A 12,646-nucleotide genomic window follows, 5' to 3' on the forward strand; every position below is an offset into this window, starting at 1 on the left:
CAGGTGCCCACCATCACACCCAGCTCACTTTTTTGTATTTTCAGTAGAGATGGGGTTTTGCCATGTTGCCCAGGCTGGTCTCGAACTCCTGGCCTCAAGTGATTCACACACCTCAGCCTCCCAAAGTGTTGGGATTATAGGCGTGAGCCACTGTGCCTGGCAGGTGTTACTAGAACAAGTCTGGGACTACAGACATTCAGTGGAAATCAGATGTCCCCCACTGGGCAGGTAATTCCTAAAGGCAGCTGGCAGTTTAGGATGCAGATACTAAACTCAAACACAAGGAATTTACAAGACAGATGAAAAAGAACCAATACAAAACTCAGTCCCTTACTTTTTCCCAAGAAACCTGCTTGAGATTCTGCTGCCACCTATTGGTGGTTCCTCTTCAATACAGCTAGAGTCAGAAAGGCTAAATTGGAAACCCAGGCACCCAGTGGAAGATTTTCCTTTTCAAAAAAAACTTTTGTTATTGAAGACCACTGACAGGAAAGAAATATGGTACCCAAAAGGCTGCACTACAGTTTAAAAAGCAACTTAGAAGGTAGAATATTTTGGGGGTGGGGTGGGAGTGGAGTGTGAAAGGCAAACTAAGTCTAAATTTAAGAACAGGGACATTAAAAACTTTATTCAATAAATACAACAAATAATTTAAAAATATACTTCAATTTCAAAGCCAATTAAGAAGAGGAAGTAGAGAGGGGAAAAAGGGGGGAGGAGGAAGGTAGAGGAAAAGAAAGAGGCCAAACAATGGTTTGGTTGGGCTGTGTTTCAGAGTGTACCACCCTTTAAAATTCTGATCAAATACTTTTGACCCATAAACCCTTAGCCCTTGTTCTGATGGGGTAGCCACAGAGTCCACCAGCTGGGAATCATCCACTGAGCTCTGGATCAGAGCATTCTAGAGGCTGGAATGTAGGCAGAGTTTTAGGGGTAGTTTCCTGGTCATTCCTAAAACCATCCGTCCTAACTCCCAGGCAGGTTTAAATAGTGCAAACTCTTAGGCAGAGAGCTCCCAGCTGCATAGTTTCACAGGTGAGTTTCCCAAGCCAGGGCCTCCAGGAAACAGGTCCCAGAGTACCCAGGGGTCCAAAGTCACTTCGGTGAATGGAATCTAAAGGTGAAGAGAGGGGAGGCCAGGGCACAGAGTAAAGCTCCTGGGCTAAGCCACTGGCCAAGCCAGAAAACAATGCTGGGCAGAAAAGGGTTACAAGGCAGGTAGTCTGGACACTGGATTCAACAATTTGCCATCAGCCAGGGAAAGTGAAGCTGAGGATGCATATGGAGCAGGGCCAGGAAGATCAGGAAAGCTGAGGGAGAACAGGAAAGTTGGGAGGAAGGAAGAGGCAGCTCAGCAGCAAACTCCAGGAGAAATAACCAGCAGCCCTCACAGATTTGTGATTGTCTCTTAAAAAGATTTATTTTCTCTTCTTGCCTGAATGTACAAAGGCAAAAAGAGTACAGTTTGTATATATATATATTTATATATATATATAAAAAAACAAGGAACTTGGTAATGTACACTTTACAGAAGGGAAGAATCAGGAAGACTGAAATTAAATCCAACAGAGCAACGCCAATGGAACAAAATCTATGAACAGCAACACTGCCCCTCCAGCCCGGGCCTCCAGCTCGCCCCAACCTGCTCCCAGTGGGAGGGCTGAGCACCAAGGCAAGCGGGTGGGCTGGGGCAGGAGGGGCTGGGGACAGGGCCTGGGAGGGGCTTGATCCCAGGAGGGCCCCATGGTAGGAGATCACTGGAAAACTTCCTGGGATTTCCAAATAATAAAACAAACAACAAAGGCCCAGAATTACGGGGCCAACTAGCTGCCCAGTTGCATCTTGGGGGCATCAGAGTAGACAAGGGAATGGTAGAGGGTATACGGGATAAGTGACATGGGTGGCCTCAAAACCTGTATACAATACTTTCCTAGCCCTCTCTGCAGTCTTCACTTGCAACTCTCTAAGTCCTCCCATGGCCCCTTGAAACCTGGAAAGAAGAGACTCAAGAAATCACCATTTCATTTCATAGGGTGCCCTCTTACCCTTCTAAGCGTGTGGTTCTTTGACCTTGTGATGTGTGGAGAGAGTTGGGTAAGAGAAGGAAATTTCATACATGTACATGTACAAGGCAGGAAAAGGGGATGAAGGGAACTGCCATACCTTAAAATGAGGAAGTAGTTGATGTGGATCCTAAACAGCAGCTCTCCAAGCCTTGCCTGATCTATCTGGGGATGAGGCCCCCTCTCTCTTCAGCTTCTCCTCGATGGGAAGCCCAGTGAGCAATGTCTGTGAGGGCCTGGGCAGGGGTGGCTCAGAGACAGGCTTGGTCTGGTGGTCTTGGCCCTTGGTAGCAAATTTTTCCAGCCTTTCTTTGTGGGGTGGGATAGGATGGGGATCCCTGCTGAGCATCTCATCCCTCTGACTAGATCATGGATGCCACAGGTAGCTCCCACCTGTGTTTCTCCTCCCCATGTAGAGGTGGACAGCAAATCTTTCACTTAGCACTTGTCAAAAATCTCCACAGCTGCTGCTTCATGTTATTTTGGAGGGAAGACTAGGCCTGGCAAGCATCAGGATCTGCCATTGTGGCTTTCACCTGCTCTTCTGAGCAGCTCCTACTCTTCAGGGGAGACTTGGATATAAGGATCAAAGAGCCAAATGTTTAAGAAGAAAATTTAAAAAGGAAAAGAAAAACCTGTTCTCTTCTGGAGAACCCAAGGCTGCCCAGCTAATACAGAAGTTCATCCTCTGTTACAGAACGAGTGGAAAGGGCAGGAATGCAGGGCCATACCTGCCCAATGCAAAAGAAAATTACTCCAAACGGTTTCTTTACAATATGTACAGAGTATGCTGCAGGCCAATGCCACAGATACAAAACACACAACAATATTTTAAAACAAACAGGAACAGAGAGGGGCCCTTGGCTCCACCTCACAGGAGCTCCAGGAGGGCATAATCAGGCCGAAATTCAGTCACCCTCTTGGTTGAGGTGACTCAGGTGAGGTGGGGTGAAGGTGTCTGCACTAGCTACTTCCATGGAGGAAAGGGAGGTCACTGCTCAGAGCACTGCCCACGAGGGCAGCAGGAGGCAGAGGGAATATGATGGGTATGAGGGAGGTTGTTTTGGGGCCCTGCCAAGAGGTCTAAAACAATGGTTTTGGGGGAGGGCTCAGAACCCAACTTGAACAAAAACGAGGACGTAGACACCTAGGGGAAAGGCCTGTAGATCAGAGGGGATCCTCTTGAGCAGATGGTGACCCTAAGCCTCTCGTGTAGGGTTCCAGGGTCCTTGGAAATCAAGTACTACTGGGCATTGTGCTTACTGTCCTGTTTCCCATTCTCCAAACTGAGTCGGAGCAGTTCCTGCTCCTAGTCATTTTTGGCACTCTGGTCACACACTCCCTTTTCCAGCCTACGCTGGTGTCTGTCAGTCTTTACCTCTCTCAATCCAGAGGGTCATGGAAAGATAGGAGGGGAGAATAGAGGGATGATACCTCAAAAGCCACATAAGCTAAAGCTCCCCACACCTTGGGGAAGACGTGACCCCAATAAAGCTACCAAATCATCCTCACTTTCCCAGTACAAAGAGCATAAAGCTTCCATTGGGAGACTGCATTTCTAAGGAGAGCAGAGAAATGTTGGCTGCCTCAAAGCACAGCTCCACTGAGTACATTCTGAGACTCTAATAAGTAATGGCTTGGATGTGTTATCCCAGGGTCTAAGGAACAAATAACCTCCCACGGCCAGTAGCCCCTCAAACAAAATACGTGTTACCAAGAAACACAGCTTATATTGGCTCACATGGAAGTTATAGACTGAGCTATATAAAATCATGTACTTGTAGACAGAGGAATTGGGCTGTATACATTTGTGGCCCCAAATGAGGAAGATATCAGATGGCTAGATGACAGTACATCTCCAAGAACTGCTGGGTGCTCCCAGGGGCTGCCTTCTGGGCCTTGCCCTAAGGTGACCTGGCAGACTCCAAGGTTCCCCATGCTGGGGAGAATACTAGTTTATCTGCCTGAGGCTTAAGAGCCAAGCAGTGGAAAAGAAGAGGCAAGACCAGTGTGGGGATCCCCCTGGGAAAGGCACCAAGGGGTTAGGAGGGAAGGGAAAAGGGCAAGGAGTTGGGGAATAAGAAGCAGCAGGACTTAGTGGGGACGCAGGTTCTACTTCACAGATGCCATTCATGCTCCAGCACCAGCTTGCTCCCAGTGTCCCTGGGGAGCCCTGTGCTGGTGGTGGAACCCTTGCCCCCTGCCTCACAGGCAGCTCAAGGCCATATTGGGGCAGATGCCTTGGTCTTCCTTTCCAGGCTAGGTTGTGAGCGTTTGTTTACATGTGCTCATGTAAATGGGGAGAAGTCTCCACATTTGAAGACCTTGTTTTCACAATTACGTTGAAAACAACCCCCAATTTCTTTCCTGAGATTCTAGTTCCTCCACATGCTGCCAATTCCCAGGGTGCAAAGCACTAGGGAGATGCAGAATCTGGTGATGGTGGTAATGATGGTGAGGGGTATGGCTGCTGTGCTGTCTTCAACCTTACCCAGTGCTTGGGGGTGGGGGTCCCTCCCTGGTGGGCAGGGGGGCTGGTACTGCTCTGGCAGCAGACCAAGGGTTGGGGAACAGAGCGGTGGCTTCTCTGGGCTGAGGCCATGTTCCCCTGGTTGCTTTCCGTGCCTTCATCTCCACAGAGGCCACCACAGTCATGACTGTGGCTGAGAGAATAAATATTTTTGCTAAGTACCAGCTCTCCAGCTCCTGAGGAAGATGGAGGGTCAGGGAGTCCGGAGGTCTGGTGGAGGTGAAATAGCCAAGGGTCTGCCTTCAGTGATGGAGGAAACGGCAAACAGGATGATCAACACCATTTAACTGATGTCTAAATGGCACCTTCAGCACCTCCTTGGGTGAGCCAGTCCGGGCCCATGAAGCTGATTTTATCCGGGCACTTGATGTCTGCAAGGGAAACATGGACAGATAACCAGGCACTCAGCCTGCTGGTAAAACAACCACAAGGTGGCACTCCAAGAAAATGACCTGCAGGAGTGGCCAACACTGGTCCCTAGGGGACACTGTGTTCCACAGGTCCTCTCAGAGGCACATGGCTTCATGGGAGACTCTTGTACAAGAGGCTTGGCCGGGGTTCTATGGATTCCAGACCGCTGACCTCTCATAGCTATTCCTCACCTAGGGGTTCTGTGATCCGGTAGCAACTATCCCAGCTTTACGTGTTGCCCCAAATTAACAAAAGTTACTTACCATTCTCACCTCCTGGGGGGTGGGTAGAGTGAGGGAGTTGAGCCTTGTTGGCTGGCAACAATGGCTGTAGAAGAAAGCCCTGAGCGAGCAGGAGAACATGTTAGTGCAGCACTCATAGAAACCTTCCATTAACCATTTTCCCTGAGTTTTGGGGTGCTGACAGAAAAAAAAATCTGATAGCCAGATATATTTGCTGAAGATAGATAATAAGGCTGTATTTCTCAGCTGATTGTTTCTCTTTGCCTTTGGGGAACACCTGTTCCATATTCTTCTGAATATCAAGGCTAGTATTCTGGAGGAATTTAAGAGTCCTCAAACTCCAAGGGAGGAATAAATATCATATGCTTTAATGACAGCAGGAGGTTAGGACTGTGCACAGATTAGAAGCTCAAAAAAAAAAAAAAATTAAAAAAGGATTCTTATGAGGCAGGGAGGAGGGTCCTAGCTGTGGACATACTACTGGGATGAAGATGTAGACATACTACTGGGATGAAGATAAACAAAACAAGACAAAACAACAGGTGGTAGGGAAAATAGGCTTACCTGCTGCATAGGGTAAGTTGTACTGTGCTGGGAGCAACGAGTACCCCAAGTGGTGGTGGTGGTGGTGTGTGGACATCAGGCGCTGGGAAGGAGAGGTGCGGGGCCGGTCAACACTCCGTTCACCCCCACCTGCTCCCCCAACGCTGCTACAGCTGCCACCACCCCCAACCACCCCACAGCCTCCTCGATCTCTCTCCTGAGAAGTTTTATCACTTATCTGGAAAGGAAACCAGAGACACAAAAGCACTATAGTGAGACACACATACATACAACCACACACACACACACACACACCCACCCATGAGTGAGATGCCCAGGGTGCCACCTTATGACCCCTAAAAGCGCAAGACATGTAAGAATCAAGAAGATGCCCTGGGGGCTGCCAATGTCAAGTCAGCCAAGCTGCACTGTGGTCAGGACCTGAACTTGCCCACCTTCTCCCAGACCCTGGATCTGGCCTTACTGGTTTTGGGTAACAGCCAGCATCACTGTACTTCTCTTACCGTGGGAGACTTGCTCTTGTAGTGACTGGCATGCTGCTGCAAGATGTCCAGGGCTTTGGACTCGGAGCTGGATTTACAACTGACACTGGGGCTGGCTCGTGCCTTGTCAGCATCTTCACCACCTGAGACCTTGCTGCCATATGGAGAAAAAGAGTAGCTGGAAGGCAGGTATGAACCTGTGGAAGGAGAAATCAAACATTCAAAGAGATGGGAGAGGTAGAGGAAGCTCTGCTTTAGTGAGCTTGATTAGGCGGGCATCAGCTTTCCAAGGCACAGGCTGAGGTATTTTCTAACATAGTGTCTTTGCTGAGACTGTTGGCTTGACCTTTCCTTACTGAGCTCTACAGGAAAAATTAGCTAAGGGATACTAGGAACACAGCCCTGTTTCCTGCAGCCAACTTCCATAGATCCGATACTGTTCTTTGAACTGGTCTCAGATTCATCTTGGAGAAGTGATATGATAAAGTGGAAAGATCACAGGATCTGGAGTCAGAGCCTTGGGCTCAAAACCTTATTCTGAGACTTACCAGCTTGGTAACCTTGAACAAATAAATAACTGTTTTGAGCTTCAATTTCTTCATCATCAAAAATGAAGATACCAATACTTACTACTTAAGGTGATGGGGAGGATTAAAAAAGATAATATGTATAAATCTCAGAGGACAGCGCCTGGCTCTGGGGGAGCACTCAACAAATGCAACTATGATTTTTATATTGACAGGTGTGAGTGACAGGGAGAAAGGAATGCCTCAAGGGTAAGAAATTTCCTATTTCTGTTTGAAACGCTTACTTCTATTTAGAGTGTGCTTTATAATAATGTCACCAGAATGTTCAGACTATTTAGGCTGCTGTAGGAAGCTGGAAGCTCTAAGGAGTGAGGCTAAAGAGGCTAAAGACTATCATTATGGGTCATTCAAGGAACTATGGGTTAGGGTGGGTACCTCATAGAACGACTCAGTGAAAAAAGCGCTGTCATCTAGGTGAGCCTCAATATGCCTTGGGGCTGAGCAAGAAAACTCGGGATGTGAAATCTGTGCTTCATTCCCCCTTCCAGTGAATGGAATAGCGGCTGGCACTTGGTGCTATACCTGGGTAGTTCTGCATCATCACAGCAGGCATGCTCCGGTAGCTGGGGTGGTTGGGGTCATAGGACTGACTGTAGGAATAGCCGTGCATGTAGGGGATGTAGGACTGGTGCTGGGTGAGTGGGGAGGACACAGGCACATGGACACTTGGTCGGGGCTCCTTGCTCCCAAGGCGAGACTCCTCCGACGTGGGCAGCTTGCAGTCACTACTTGTGCTTTCCTTCCCATCTTCCTTGGGGACAGAGTCCTTACTCCGACTCCTTTCCTCCTTCAATTTGCGGTCCCGCTCCTCCTTCCACCGCTCATCCTCCGACTTGATGTCTGAGTACTTGGCAGGATAAACATATGTCCACATCCGGGGCTCTGCCTCCTACAAAAATCACAGAACAACGACTGGGTGTTGTAGAGATAAGACAGATATATTTCAAGCCCAAGGTCCCAGTAGAACCACCAGAGCAGATAATTACTAGACACCTGGGGCAGAGTAGGATCTTGGCCTCTTATTGATCTTGTTTATAATCCCACTCTGCTCCCTTTTGGTTAAAAAGCCCCCGCCCCGGCCGGGCGCGGTGGCTCAAGCCTGTAATCCCAGCACTTTGGGAGGCCGAGACGGGCGGATCACGAGGTCAGGAGATCGAGACCATCCTGGCTAACACGGTGAAACCCCGTCTCTACTAAAAATACAAAAACTAGCTGGGCGAGGTGGCGGGTGCCTGTAGTCCCAGCTACTCGGGAGGCTGAGGCAGGAGAATGGCGTAAACCCAGGAGGCGGAGGTTGCAGTGAGCTGAGATCCGGCCACTGCACTCCAGTCCGGGCCACAGAGCGAGACTCCGCCTCAAAAAAAAAAAAAAGCCCCTGCCCCCACCTCTGCACCCGCCCACAGGGAACAAGATGGGGCAGGGGGAGAAAAGGAAAATCTGTCCGTGCATCAGTGGATGTTTTCTAGGTAAGAACAAACGTTCTGGGGAAATGACTGAAATAGGAGAGGCTGCCCCTTCCAAGATGTTTAGGTTGTTTCACTATTTCAGAGCACGCTCAGGGGGGTGGAAAGCTTGTGAGTGACACTCAGATCAGAGGAGGGAGGGAGGCATAACTATTGTACTAAGAGGGAAGGGAAGACATTCTAAGTCTCATGAGCAGATCAAGATATGAGATTCCAAGTTCTTAGTTCTAACTCAACCTATAAAATCCTTGTTAAAGAAACTCAGTAAATGAGTATACTTTGTACCTACTCTAAAAAATAGAGAGACCATCAATAACTCATTTCACAGGAACCAAACAGTGGAAGAAACCCAGACAAGGAATCGAGACACCTCAGTTCTAATCCTGGCTTGGCTAGTGAGGTCTTAAGAAATCCTAGACAAATCAAGCTAACTTGTCTGGGCCTTTCTTGTCAAATGGAAAAAACACCTGCTATGGATATAAAAGTGCTTTTAAAAAAACATTAATATGAATCCCAGTGCTCTGGGAAGCTGAGGCGGGAAGACTACTTGAGGCCAGGAGTTCAAGACCAGCCTGGGCAACATAGTGAGACCTCTCTCTACAAAAAATTAAAACATCTGGGTGTGGTGGCATGCATCTGTAGTCCTGGTTAATTGGGAGGCTGAGGCAGGAAGATTGCTTGGGCCTAGGAGTTGGAAATTGCTGTGAGCTATTACTATGTCATTGCATTCCAGCCTGGGCAATAGAGAGGGACTCTGGTCTCTATAAAAACATAAAAGTAGGCCGGGCGCGGTGGCTCAAGCCTGTAATCCCAGCACTTTGGGAGGCCGAGACGGGCGGATCACGAGGTCAGGAGATCGAGACCATCCTGGCTAATACGGTGAAACCCCGTCTCTACTAAAAAATACAGAAAACTAGCCAGGCGAGGTGGCGGGCGCCTGTAGTCCCAGCTACTCGGGAGGCTGAGGCAGGAGAATGGCGTGAACCTGGGAGGCGGAGCTTGCAGTGAGCTGAGATCCGGCCACTGCACTCCAGCCTGGGTGACAGAGCAAGACTCCGTCTCAAAAAAAAAACCAAACAGGCCGGGCGCGGTGGCTCAAGCCTGTAATCCCAGCACTTTGGGAGGCCGAGACGGGCGGATCACAAGGTCAGGAGATCGAGACCACCCTGGCTAACACGGTGAAACCCCGTCTCTACTAAAGAATACAAAAAACTAGCCGGGCGATGAGGCGGGCGCCTGTAGTCCCAGCTACTTGGGAGGCGGAGGCAGGAGAATGGCGTAAATCCGGGAGGTGGAGCTTGCAGTGAGCTGAGATCCGGCCACTGCACTCCAGCCTGGGCAACAGAGCAAGACTCCGTCTCAAAAAAAAAACCAAACAACAACAACAACAACAACAAAAACCATAAAAATAAAAAAATTGGCTGGGTGCAGTGGCTCATGTCTGTAATCCCACCACTTTGGAAGGCTGAGGCAGGTGGATTACTTGAGGTCAGGAGTTTGAGACCAGCCTGACCAACATGGTGAAGCCCCATCTCTACTAAAAATACAAAAAAAATTAGCTGGGTGTGGTGAATGTTGCAGTGAGCCAAGATAGCACCACTGCACTCTAGCCTGGGCAACAGAGTGAGACTCCATCTCGAAAAAATAACATTAAAATAAAATAAAAAACATTAAAATGGTTTATAAAGGTAAAGAATCCTTAAAATTACACATCTCTCCTGCTAATCGCAATTCCGTTGAACCCCTATATAAGGACAGCCCTTGTTTGTGAGGAAGACAGATGATTATCATACGGTATTTCCACTTCCTCCCAGAGCAACAGTTACCTGTCGGTACCAGAGTATTGGATCCACCTCTGCCTGTCGACCACACTCAGCGCCTGTCTTGGCCTCAGAGGCCTCCTTGCTTAGGTGGCTGGCATCACTCAGCTTCACTTTAAGGCCTTCAGGGGCCTGGCCCGGGAGTTTTGAAGAGTCATCTAACTTGGGAATGATGACTGATTTGGCTGAGTCAGCCCCTGGCTCCTTGGCCTTGCCAGGTCCTGACTTCACAAGGTCTGTCAGGCTGGGGGCCTTGGTGAGAGTTGGTGGAATTGACGGCTTTTGCTTCCACTCTTCCTTGAGTGCTGCCTCACGCTCCTTCAGGCCCATCTCTGCCTTCTTGTCCACTCCCCGCTGCTGCTGCTCTAAGCTCTGGCGTTTCTGCTGTTCTTCGTACTGCTGCCGGTAAGCTGTGTTAGTGCTCAGAAGGTGGGTGTGGTAACTCTGGTCGCTGTAGCCATAGGGGGGCACATAGGCATACTGGTTATAGTACAGGGACTGCATATACATGTTGGGACGCTGCTGGATGACCGAGGGCTGCTGACTGGAACTGCTCAGCTCGGGCTTCTTTTCCTCACAGACATCGTTCTTCACTTTTCCTTCTATGCTCTCAGGTTCCTCATCCTTTTTTGTCTTCAGGGCCTGGCTCTCCACTCCTGCCTGGCTGCTGGGGTTGAGAGCCCCAGGGCTGGACTGTGCGTAACTTGGAGAATAGTAACTCTCAAAGCCTTGGTAATATGGTGAGTCTTTGCTCTGAGGCTGAGGGGGAAAAAGAGTTTTCTTAGCCCCTTCTTTAACCAACTGTTCAGCATCCTTTGATTTGACACTGTCTACTTTGCCCTCCCCATCCTCCCCAGCATCAGAGATGTCAGAGTATGCAGGGCTGTTGGTTTTGACTGAGCTGGCTTCAGCTCCATTCTGGGTCACTACATGTAAGGGAGTCAGGGGCTGAGTAGGGGTAGTGTTTTCAAGGCGGCTACTGCCTCCAATGGAAGGGCTGGGGGCATTATCTGTGAAACTGTAGATCTTGTCGGCTTCAGCCTTGATGCTAGCCAGTCGGCTTTGGTGGGGGTCTGATGAGCCATTTAGGAGTCCCTCCATTTTCATCCCATCTCCTGAAGATTCCCTGAATGGGCTTTTGCCTTCTTCTACTCGACACACCTTCCCAGGGGTCAGAGGACTTTCAAGTTCCTTTGAAGATTCCTTCTTTTTTTTGTCTTTCTTTTTCTTGTCCTTGGCTGTAGTCAAAGCAGGGTTGACTGTGAAAGGTTCTCCCATAACAGTGGGCTTGGGCTGAATGGGCTTGAGCTGGGGACTGTTGGGCATGGCTTGTGCCACTGTGGCGGTCAAGCCTGAGGAAGAGCCTGGGCTCGCTGCTGTGAAGGTGGCTGTCTGGAAGGTGTAGATTTGCTGTGGGGGGATGGCAGGGGCAATGGGACGGGCTGACTTTAAGCTCTTGGAAGGAATCTTTTCAGGTTTTAAACTAGAGGGTTTTTTACATTTTTCTTTTTCCATACACTTCCTTTCTAAAGAATCAAAGGCATCATTGCTTGTTTCATCCATCACTGAGGGTCCATCATCAGAGCCATCATTGGATAAGGCCCCAAGGTCTGTGTCCCCTTCCCCACTCAACTTTTTCTTACAGAGGCCTTTTGTGCTGAATTTGCTTGAAGGAGAAGGGCTGTGGGGCTCTACAAGTCGAACTTTGGGGGTAGCTGAGCGGGCAGGGGACAAGGAACCTTTTTGTGAGACAGATGCACCATTGCAGCTCCCGAGATCTGCATGGAGAATAGGTTCCTCTCCGTACTCACTGTCCCCATCTGCTTCTGGCTTGCTGTCATCATCTGTATGGGCATGAGCTTGGTGGTACTTAAGTCCATTGATGTGCTTGTACTTCTTGTTGCAGTTTGGGTGGGGACAGTCAATCAGGACTGGGGAGGGACAGTTTCTGTCCAGAACAGTGGGTTCTACCTTGGTCCCAGGAAGGGGGCCAGTGGCTGAGCCCATGGAATTAGTACGGACACGCTTGCTCCCTTTGGAGTCCTCTGAGCTAGAGTTCAGCTCCATGTCTGAAAGGGGTTTGTTTTTCCGCTTATTAGCTGAGGAAGGGCTGGCCTTGACATCCTCAGAAGTGCTGCTGGCAGGTGGGCGATGCTCTGAAGAATTCTGGCTGCCCCGTCGGCCTTTGCTATTGGCTCCTGCCCGGGTTTTGCTGCTGCTACTGGTCCCTTTGCTGTCAGAGGCTGTGGCTGTCTCATTGACAGGAGTGTTACTGTTGGGACGCATGCGTTTGCCTCTACCCCGACCATTGCGCATTTCCAGGTCACTGGTCGGGGAGTCACAGAACCTTGGCAAAGGATAAACACAACAGGATATTATTAAGAAGAGAAAACATCTTCAAACCAGTTTAGCTGTAGGCTCCAGAACTGTCCAGATGGTGACTATCATTTTCAATGAATACGATTTGTTAAAAGAAATTCTGAT

General features: G+C 49.2%; 1 protein-coding gene across 3 annotated transcripts in view; it reads right to left on the reverse strand.

The window, feature by feature from the left end:
- Positions 1–601: 601 nt before the first annotated feature.
- Positions 602–12,646, reverse strand: part of ZNF609 (zinc finger protein 609) — a 234,487-nt gene continuing 222,442 nt past the window's right edge. For 2 of the 3 annotated variants that reach the window (XM_033189781.1, XM_033189783.1), the window contains 6 exons: positions 10,169–12,509; positions 7,402–7,768; positions 6,314–6,489; positions 5,811–6,027; positions 5,268–5,346; positions 602–4,964 (listed from right to left, as the gene is read on the reverse strand). In XM_033189781.1, the coding sequence (XP_033045672.1) occupies positions 5,273–5,346; positions 5,811–6,027; positions 6,314–6,489; positions 7,402–7,768; positions 10,169–12,509 (3,175 nt within the window). In that variant the 3' untranslated portion in view covers positions 602–4,964; positions 5,268–5,272. The remainder of the gene's footprint in view (positions 4,965–5,267; positions 5,347–5,810; positions 6,028–6,313; positions 6,490–7,401; positions 7,769–10,168; positions 12,510–12,646) is intronic. The other variant, XM_033189782.1, reaches the window with a different exon arrangement.

This window comes from Trachypithecus francoisi, unplaced genomic scaffold (assembly GCF_009764315.1).
Source record: "Trachypithecus francoisi isolate TF-2019V2 unplaced genomic scaffold, Tfra_2.0 Lachesis_group3, whole genome shotgun sequence".
In the NCBI taxonomy this organism is placed as follows: Eukaryota; Metazoa; Chordata; class Mammalia; order Primates; family Cercopithecidae; genus Trachypithecus; species Trachypithecus francoisi.